The sequence below is a fragment of the Anabrus simplex genome, chromosome 1 (genome assembly GCF_040414725.1).
Source record: "Anabrus simplex isolate iqAnaSimp1 chromosome 1, ASM4041472v1, whole genome shotgun sequence".
Classification (NCBI taxonomy): domain Eukaryota; kingdom Metazoa; phylum Arthropoda; class Insecta; order Orthoptera; family Tettigoniidae; genus Anabrus; species Anabrus simplex.
In genome coordinates, this window is record NC_090265.1 from 896,679,251 (window position 1) to 896,690,394 (window position 11,144).

General features: G+C 40.3%; 1 protein-coding gene across 1 annotated transcript in view; it reads right to left on the reverse strand.

The window, feature by feature from the left end:
* Positions 1 to 9,143, reverse strand: part of LOC136857721 (uncharacterized) — a 31,038-nt gene extending 21,895 nt beyond the window's left edge. Inside the window, exon 1 of the mRNA XM_067136596.2 lies at positions 9,018 to 9,143. Within this exon, the coding sequence (XP_066992697.2) occupies positions 9,018 to 9,025 (8 nt within the window). The 5' untranslated portion in view covers positions 9,026 to 9,143. The remainder of the gene's footprint in view (positions 1 to 9,017) is intronic.
* Positions 9,144 to 11,144: the final 2,001 nt, after the last annotated feature.

Genomic DNA, 11,144 nt, shown 5'->3' on the forward strand with positions numbered 1-11,144 from the left:
ATTTATATTTGACTCCCCTCTCACTCGAGTTCACGGGAGGTCATCTTAGGACGCGCAGCCCCGATATCCTCATACGACTATTTGCGCCTTTGCCAGTGGTTTAAATATGGGATACAATGATGTAATTATGTTCTCAAAGGCTCCATGCCAATTCTCAACTAATATCGTTCGCTGGTAATTGATATCATTGCGAATTTAGCTCTTGTATCCCGGCCTGGGATTTCGCGCTCTTTTGCAGCGTCCTTTGCCTGCAGCCAATCAACGGATAGCATCCATGAATTCTCAGAATTACGCCAATCAATCTCCCTCTGTTAGTGACTTTTAATAACTTCTATTACTTGGTTAGGCTTCTAAACTCCACCTTATTCCAAATTTATAACTCACTCCCTTCTATAAATTTAATCCGTGGAGTTAATGTTGACGGTGCTTCTTACAATACGAAGTTGGCGTACCTACTACTGGTCTATGAATTTTACGATTGGTCCATGCTAGCGCGGGACAGAGAAGTTTCATATTTTTTCCTTCAAGTGCCAGCCTTGCGCTCAGCTTCTGCTAGTAACTTGGAACTCCTTTGACATCTTTTCTCGGAATTTTGCACACGATTCTATACGCTGTTGCCACTACCACTTTCGCTCGGGGCGATGAATGTGTCCCCTAACTTGTCAACAATTGAAGGGTATGGGGAAATATAATGGTAACCCACATTGGCTATGAATGGAGATATTCAATTGGAAAGGTTTGAAAAAATATTTCATATAAAAGTTATTGACTTTTATTAGTAATGCAACTGGTATTTGCTGTTCAAAGCCTGAAGCATACAAATCAATAGAAAAAAATATAAACATTGAATTAATAATGAACAAATTATACTGTTTTCTTTCAATTGGCAACTTAATTTGTGGCATACCATTGTTTTCCTGCAACTAGCACAAGGCTGCTGAATGTTGTCACATCTCGTCTGCAGAGGCATCTACATACTCATCCTCAATTATAGATGTCTTCTTAAGTTTTTTATGGCCCTGTAGAAGTCGTGGTAAATTGGAGGTATCCATTTCAGTGCAGAAATGAGGTTGTGTTTCTTCTTTGCAACGATTGGAAGTGATCCAGAATACTTCTTTCGAAGCCTGGTACTTCGTAAGGTTGAAGGACGACCTCGTTTGTTTAAGTTTACTTTCTGCCATTCTTCCCCATTAAAAGCATTTGATACCAACATGATCCCTGGCTCGTCTGCAGTGAGGATGAGACGTACACTATCTCGGAGTAACACCTTGTGCCCTTCTTCTGACTAAACAAACATCTCATGTCACTGCAGCACACAAAATCTTCTGATCTCATAACATGGACACCAAACGGTCTCTTTTGAGCACACTTCTTCAAGATGTCCACCCACATACTGCACATGTCGACGAACGTACTTCTCCACAACACCGAAGTCTCGATCACTTGGCGACATGGAGTGTCCAGAAAGAGGGAAGTGGTGCTCAACGGAGGAAAATCTTCCTGTTGCAATAAGCAGCATCCAAACATACAGAATATTCCAGTTTTTGTTTTGCCCGGAGCAGCTGTCTGAAATTGCAATCAACTTATTCCCCCTATATCGTGATCTTCAAAATACTTCAGTAAACAGCTGCCTATTTCATCTGAACCCCTGGATGCTACTGTTTCATCCCAAACAAAAAAAATGACAGGTTGAGGAGTTACAGGGTTGAATGCTAACGTTATATGTCAACAATTTCCTCTTATATAACATTGGTCCTGTAGAGAGTTTAGGAGTGGGCAATGCCTGTTGTAGATCAAAAGTTATTACATGGATATCTTTATCTAAAACCTGCTGTGTTTGTACTTTTAGATTATCTTGGCCTGCCGGGTTTTTTTCTGAGATGTAATCCTTCTGTACATTTATTTGTTTTATCTTTTCCATGTTGTCATTTCTCGCAGCCATCAGTTCAATTTCATTTGAATCGCACGTTGGACAAGTATCTGATTTGGGCAATTTGAAAGAAATATTGAAATCTTCAATAAAAATGCAATGATACTTATCGAAAGATACAGGATTTGCTTTGATATCAGCAACTGTGTATAGAATATTCCATTGACACATAGAATTTATCATCATTATCTTTTCTACTATAATGGCTTTTGTATTTTGGAATACCTTCTATATGTTTCTTAACTAACTGCACGTCTTCATCTGAGTAGGCATGTGGTCTGTGCTTGTGTTTGCCTCTTCTATCATCTGGTGGAGTAGTAGCCCCTGTTTGCATTTTTGATTGTATATTTTCTACCCTACCTCTGTTGTGCTGTAAACCATGGATGCTTCAAAATGTAACTTTACAGACATCAGTGCTTCTGCCATCTTTTATTACACTGTATCGCACAGTGTTGTTACGTCTACTAATCTCATTGCCTGTATATCTTCTTTTTATGGGTTCTAGCCGCATGCAACCGAACAGATAAGCATTTTGTCTGTTGAAGTCCGCAATGTTCCAGAATGACTTGTTTATATTCTGTATAAGTCCCTCTCCAGTCCGTTCAAAACACTTTTTAGCACATTTAAAAGAAGCACCAGGTACATTTCCCACCTGGATCACTGTACCTTTTTTTGTAGTGTACTCAAGTCCACTATTCCTTGCAAGTTTCTTCCTTTGTTTGTTCGCTTTCCTTTTACTTTTTCTTGATGTCTTCATTGCGATGTATTTATTCTGAGGGCCAATCCTGTTGTGGTCCTCTTCATTCTGGTAACAAAATGATATTGTATAGAAAGTGGCATTTTAGATTATTAGGTCCGTTACATCAATAAAATGGTAACCTCATCAATGAAATGATGAATAAAATGGTAATCCACAAATACGAGTATACTACATTTGTAAGCATCGTATGATTTATACATTACAGTACAGTTGTATGAAAATGCATATTAACTGTATCTCAGTATCATGATCTTGTATAATAGTTCAATATCCGAATAAAAACGCAGCTTAACTAGCCCGCACAAAGATAATGGTAACCAGCAAATAACAACATATGGTGGAAAACAAAACTTACCTCACTTGTACTAGAATTAATATTAGTAGAATCTTCCATCTCCTTCTGTAAACTGAAGTCTGGATCATTAATGTCATCATCAAAACAGCCAGAATCACTGGAATCACTAGACAATTCACTTAAAATCGCATTAATATCACAACTTTCCTTACTACTGCTAGCTGCTGCCTCCATTTTGAATTGTGGGTTACCATTGTCTCTCACTAGAGAGTGTGGGTTCCCATAGAAACAAACCAATATTGTGCTGCCATCTGTCATCAATAAGGCGAACTCGTAGCACCAATTAGTGTAGATATGGGTTACCATTGTATTACTCTACTTAGCTTGAAATATTCAAATTTGAGGGTTACCATTGTCTTTCCCCATACCCTTCAATTCTCTCCTCTCTCTTTCCCCCTTCGTCACCATTTCTGAGGATTCTAATTCTGCTGTCTATTGTATTTCTTAATCTTAGTGGAGACAACAGTCTGTGGCAGGTTGCACAATACCATCTCGGCCTGTTCTGTACTTACTATATGTCAAGTAAGATATTCTTGCTTCTGAAACTGAACTACACTGACTGACAGAGCAAATGCAACACCAAGGAGGAGTGGTTCGAAAGGGATGAAAGTTGGGGAAAAAACAGAGACGGCACGGACGAATAATTGATGTTTATTTCAAACCGATATGCAGGTTACACAATGCGCACGGCATCGACTCAGTACGATGTAGGACCACCGCGAGCGGCGATGCACGCAGAAACACGTCGAGGTACAGAGTCAATAAGAGTGCAGATGGTGTCCTGAGGGATGGTTCTCCATTCTCTGTCAACCATTTGCCACAGTTGGTCGTCCGTACGAGGCTGGGGCAGAGTTTGCAAACGGCGTCCAATGAGATCCCACACGTGTTCGATTGGTGAGAGATCCGGAGAGTACGCTGGCCACGGAAGCATCTGTACACCTCGTAGAGCCTGTTGGGAGATGCGAGCAGTGTGTGGGCGGGCATTATCCTGCTGAAACAGAGCATTGGGCAGCCCCTGAAGGTACGGGAGTGCCACCGGCCGCAGCACATGCTGCACGTAGCGGTGGGCATTTAACGTGCCTTGAATACGCACTAGAGGTGACGTGGAATCATACGCAATAGCGCCCCAAACCATGATGCCGCGTTGTCTAGCGGTAGGGCGCTCCACAGTTACTGCCGGATTTGACCTTTCTCCACGCCGACGCCACACTCGTCTGCGTGACTCATCGGAGAACACGACGTTCCGCCATTCCCTCATCCAAGTCGCTCTAGCCCGGCACCATGCCAGGCGTGCACGTCTATGCTGTGGAGTCAATGGTAGTCTTCTGAGCGGACGCCGGGAGTGCAGGCCTCCTTCAACCAATCGACGGGAAATTGTTCTGGTCGATATTGGAACAGCCAGGGTGTCTTGCACATGCTGAAGAATGGCGGTTGACGTGGCGTGCGGGGCTGCCACCGCTTGGCGGCGGATGCGCCGATCCTCGCGTGCTGACGTCACTCGGGCTGCGCCTGGACCCCTCCACGTGCCACATGTCCCTGCGCCAAACATCTTCGCCACAGGCGCTGCACCGTGGACACATCCCTATGGGTATCGGCTGCGATTTGACGAAGCGACCAACCTGCCCTTCTCAGCCCGATCACCATACCCCTCGTAAAGTCGTCTGTCTGCTGGAAATGCCTCCGTTGACGGCGGCCTGGCATTCTTAGCTATACACGTGTCCTGTGGCACACGACAACACATTCTACAATGACTGTCGGCTGAGAAATCACGGTACGAAGTGGGCCATTCGCCAACGCCGTGTCCCATTTATCGTTCGCTACGTGCGCAGCACAGCGGCGCATTTCACATCATGAGCATACCTCAGTGACGTCAGTCTACCCTGCAATTGGCATAAAGTTCTGACCCCTCCTGCTTGGTGTTGCATTTGCTCTGTCAGTCAGTGTATATATTCCTCAATAATTAATTACAATTGAATGACGCCTATCACACTCCCCACCAGGGCGCAGTATCACCACAATTCGGCCAGATTTGAATTGGAAGAACATCCGGCAATGAGATTTTAAACCACGTTTACGATATCTGACAATGGTATTTTAAACTATTACTAGTATATCCGACAATGGGATTTTAGACCACTTCTAGGATAAATGACAATGGGTTTTTAAATCAATTGTAGGATAATTGAAAGTGTAATTTAAACATCTTCTAGAATATACGACAGCGGGACTTAAACCACTTGTAGGATATCTGACAATACGGCTTTTAGCTACTTCTAGGATGTCGACAATGGGATTTTAAAACACTTGTACGACATCTGCCAATGAGATAAGAACCCGACCTAGAATACTCGACAATGCAATTTTAAAACACTTCTAGGATATCCTGCTATGGGATATTAAATCACTTCCAAGATATCTAACAGTGGGATTTTAAAGAACATTATCTAGGTATTCGTCAACGGGGTTTTAACCCCATTCTAGGATAATAGAGATTGGGATTTTAAATCGCTTCTAGGATGTCTGACAACGCGATTATGAACTACTTCTCTGCTCAATTATGTTAGCGCGGCTGACGTTAACTTCATCTTATTCCAGTCCCACAAATTCGTAGCAGAAACAGAGAGTCGAACCCAGGCCAGCCAAGAAAACCAAAGAAAGGCTTAAGTGAAAAAAAAATCCCTAGTCTTCATAAACCTGGTTCCATCAGTGTGAAAAATGTACTGGAGTTAAGCGAGGTATGTTGACGAAGGAAATTAGAAGAGAATAACAGAGCTCAGATATTTGGGAACTGTGCCAGACTAAATAGTGCCGTGTACAGTGCGTCTCACAAAATGAGAACTGAGAAATTGTTAGTAAAGGGATAGATGTTTCGAGGAGCAAATAAAAGGACAACATACCAGACACATAGCTTAGCTTAGCTTAGACCAGAGGACATCGATTATTAAATGAAGCAAGATCGTCGTTTAATGTGATTAGGCCTATTGCTATCGTAACCACAGTCACGCGACCACCAGTTTTACATGAAATGGAACTACTGGGACGTAATTTTTTCCTAAAATTCCGCTGGGATTCGAACCGCGGCAGCCTTGGTAAGAAGCCAGGCTAATACCTTCGGGATTCGAAAGGAGCATCAGTTGACCAAAGAACTTGTATATCCGACAATGGGATTTTAGACTACTCCTAGGATACCTCACAATGGGTTTTTAAATCAATGGTAGGATAACTGAAAGTGTTATTTTAAAACTCCTCTAGAATATACGATAGTGGAATTTAAACTACTGCCGGATAGGAATGATGAAGGTGAGGAGCCTGACGCAAGTAAGTGAAAACATACCAGACTCAGCTACGGAACCTTCCTTGCCAAAATACGCTCAATTTTAGAGTCGCTGGTCCCCTCTTTAGTCACTTCCTACAACATGTAGGGGATGCCATCGATGTATTCTATCACTCCCAAACATAGAAGGTTAACCAGATGTGTTTATAATCCCCGGGCGATCGGGAATCCAACCCCCGACTCTCTGTACCGAAGCCACTGCATTGATCGTTCAGCCAAAAAAAAAGCCAGACAAGAAGTTCTACAGGAAAGAAACTTTATGTACTCGCATTACCCGAGGTGGTGCGACTCTGTAATTAGCTACACCTCCAGGGAAGTTGAGTTGCATGCATCTTTCGAACCACATACAGTCTGACTCCAAGAACGACACGTAATAGCGTTAACCGTTACATTGCAGAGTTGGGCTGTTTAAATAAATATATATATATATCTCAAGAACAGAACACTTTACGTAAATATTGGTGCTTGGAATCTCCTCTAAAAGTTTTTTTTTTATTTTTTTTTTTTGCTAGTTGCTTTACGTCGCACCGACACAGATAGGTCTTATGGCTACGATGGGACAGGGAAGGGCTAGGAGTGGGAAGGAAGTGGCCGTGGCCTTAATTAAGGTACAGCCCCAGCATTTGCCTGGTGTGAAAATGGGAAACCACGGAAAACCATCTTGAGGCTGCCGACAGTGGGGTTTGAACCTACTGTCTCCCGAATACTGGATACTGGCCGCACTTAAGCGACTGCAGCTATCGAGCTCGGTCCTCTAAAAGTAAAGAAACAGGTATTTTTCTTCGGAAAATCAACTTGGGGCGGGGGGTGGTGAAAAGAAGTGAAAAAGGGTTGAATTCCTTTTATGTTACTTATATTTAAAAAAAATGAAGGTGTTACAGACATGAAAATTGGTATTTGGAAACTCCTTTAAAAATAAAAAGGAAAGTATTTTTTTTGTTTTCGGATAATCCTCTTAAAGGGTGAAAATAAGTGAAAAAGATTTAAATATATTTATGAGAACACTACATCACAAAAACTGAAGCTGTTACTGGCGTAAAAATTCGTGCTTGGAATCTCCTTTAAGGATAAAGAAACACGTATTTTTTTCGGACAATCCACTTAATTGGAGGGGGGGGGGGGTGAAAAGAAATGAAAAAGGGGGAGAATTTTTAAAATGAGTATATCTACAATATTTAAAAAAGTTTATCATGTTACTTGCGTGAAAAATGGCATTTGGAACCTCCTTTAAAAATGACTAAACACGTATTATTTTTGTTTTAGAAAATTCACTTAAGGGGAGTGAAAAGAAGTGAAGAGTTTGAATTTCTTTCGACGATACTTATATCTCAAGAACGGAAGATGTTACAGAAGTGAAAATTGGTATTTGGAATCTCCTTTACAAATAAAGAGACACGTAATTTCTGTTTTCCGAAAATCCACTTACGGGGGAGGAGAAAAGAAGTGAAAAAGCGGGTGAATTTTTAAAATAAGTATATCTAAAAGGTTTCACATGTTACAGACATGAAAATTGGTATTTGGAATTCCTTTAAAAATAAATAAAGTATTTTTGTTTTCAGAAAATCCACTTAAGGGAAGTGAGAACTTAAAAATGGGTTGAAATCTATTCATAGGGATACTCATATCTGAAAAACTGAAGATGTTACAAATGTGGAATTTGATATTTGGAATCTCCTTTAAAATAAGGAAACAAGTACTTTTTTTGTATTCGAAAATTACACTTAAGGGGAGTATAATAATAATAATAATAATAATAATAATAATAATAATAATAATAATAATGGCGTATGGCTTTTAGTGCCGGGAGTATCCGAGGACAAGTTCTGATCGCCAGATACAGGTCTTTCGATTTGACACCCGCAGGCGACCTGCGCGTCGTAATGAGGATGAAATGATGATGAAGACGACACATACACCCAGCCCCCGTGCTAGCGGAATTAACAATTATGGTTTAAATTCCCGACCCTGCCGGGAATCGAACCCGGGTCCCCTGTGACCAAAGGCCAACATGCTAACCATTTATCCCTGGAGCCGAACTTAAGGGGAGCGAAAAGAACTGAAAAAGTGGTTGGAATATTTTTATGACCATAGCAGTACCGGTATCTAAAAATCTGAAGATGTTAGGGACATGAAAATTGGTATTTGGAATCTCCCTTAGAAATAAAGAAACACGTGTGTCACTATTTTCCGAAAATATACTGAATGGGGGTGAAAAGGAGGGAAGCACTGGTAGTTTTTTATGACGATACCGATACGTATATCTCGAAAACCGAAGGTGTTACTCTGTCGGTGTTCGATTTTTTATGGATCTCCCATCCTGAACTCATTCTTAAGAGTGGTCAAACCAATGTTCTGTATGCTACAGTAGTTTTCCGTAAAGCAACACCTTAATAGCCATGTGAAGATGTGGAGTGTCGATGGATCAACTAAGCTTATTTCAGTGGGCCAGGTGAATCCAGCTTTCCTACTGAAAGAAACTATCAAGTACCAAACCTACAAAGTAACCGCACAATGGTAGGACTGACCAGACCGTCACCAGATCAGGACGCACGGTTCATTTTCCTGCACGTTTCCTTGAAATCCACGCGAGCGAAACGCAGGTATAGCTAGTAGATAATATAAACAAATCGCTACTCACGAAGCCATAGTGAGAAGAGAGTAATTCGCTCTGTCCTATCTTGATTGAGAGAGCCAACTGGTGTTATCTCAGCAAGGCTGCATCAGGTTGTTAAAAGGAAATATTTGTGCAAGTCATGTGACCCCCACCACCAGGAGTTCGTCCTTCTGTGGTCTGCAGTGAATCTGTCGAACGCGAAACTGATGAACATGTCATCTGATGAAACTTTGACACCGCTTGCTCCGTAATGTTTGAGCCCATTCTTCTTGACATTACAGTATTCCTTCTAGGACTTCTTTTCTTGAGTTGTAATAGCCGAGAGGCTAAGTTACTGGCTGCTCACCAAGGTGGCCTCGGTTCGAATCCTGGATTTTTGGAAGGAAATATTCACGTAAACTGGAGATCCCGTGCCATGATCACGATATCCGGCCCCGCGGTTTAGGGGGAAACGCGTCCGCCTGTCACCCGGCGGCCTCCCGGCCGGGTCAGGGTTTATTAATTGTAATGATTAATATCCCTGGCCTGGGTACTGGGTGTTTGTGTAGTCTTTAACATTTCTTTCCTCACATTCAACACTCTACACTTCCACAATTACACTTACACGCAGGTTCATGTCATATGATGAAAGAAGTGGCAAAAGATCTACAGTGGTCGACGCCACAAACAAATATAATTTTTTTTTTAAAAAAGATCACGATATTAAGTCACTTAAAGCTACAAACTCTCATTATTATTATTATTATTATTATTATTATTATTATTATTATTATTATTATTCGAATAACCCTTTTGAGAGTACGATAAATCAACTTTGTTACTTTTCTTTGCATTTAACTTTCTTCGTTTCCTATTGAGTCCATTTTCTTCCAGTTCTTAATTTTTCTCTCCTGAAATCCTGTCTTACGTGTTACTTCTCTGAATCCTGTTCTGTTTTCTATCGTATCTATTTTAATTCCAGCGTTTTTCATACCCTTTTCAATTTCAGCCTTCACTAGAGGAAAAGGGTGGAATAGCTGGTTCCTCGCTCATCTCCTATGACCTGGTTTGCAGGATCGAACCCGTGTTGTGGGTGGACATTTATTTATTTATTTATTTATTTATTTATTTATTTATTTATTTATTTATTTATTTATTTATTTACAATGTCTTCCTTTACTTGGAGCCCTGAATGCTATAAAGCCTTGTTTTTTACTTAGTCAATTTTAAATATTGTTCAAAATTTACTGTACACACACACATGCACTCACATATCTATATATATAAAATAACTTGTCCTGACTGACTGACTGACTGACTGACTGACTGATTCATCATCGCAGAGCCAAAACTACTGGACGTAAAGAAATGAAATTTTGGGGATATATTCATATTAAGATGTAGGTGCTCGCTAAGAGAGGATTTTTGGATATTCCTTCGCTAAGGGGGTGAAAAGAGGGGTGAAATTTTAAAATGAGTGTGTCTATATCTCGAAAGTTTAAAAGTTTACAGATGTAAACATTGGTATTTAGAATCTTCTTTAAAAATAAGGAAACACGTATTTTTTTGTTTTCATAAAATCCCAATAGGAGGGGTGAAAAGGGGTGAAAATGAGGAAAATGGGTTGAATGCCCTTAATCAGGATACCAGTACTTATATCTCAGAAACTGAAGATATTACAGACCTGAAAATTGGTACTTTTGATCTCTTTTAAAAATAAAGAAACACGAATTTTTTTTTGTTTTTAGAAAATCCAATTAATGGGAGGGTGAAAAGGGGGTGAATTTTTAAAATGAGTGAATCTATATCTCCAAACTTTTAAAGTTTACAGCTATAAAAATTGGTATTTAGATTCTTCATTAAACATAAAGAAACACGTATTTTTTTGTTTTCGGTAAATCGCAATAGGAGGGGTGAAAAGGGGTTGAATGCCTTTGATGAGGCTACTTATATTTCAGAAACTGAAGATATTACAGACCTGAAAATTGGTGTTTGGGATCTACTTTAAAAATAAAGAAACACGTATTATTTTGTTTTTGGAAAATCCAATTAATGGGGGGTGAAAGGGGGTGATTTTTTAAGATGAGTGTATCTATATCTCAAAACTGTTACAGTTTATAGATGTAAAAATTGGTATTTAGAATCTCCTTTAAAAATAAAGAAACCGGTATT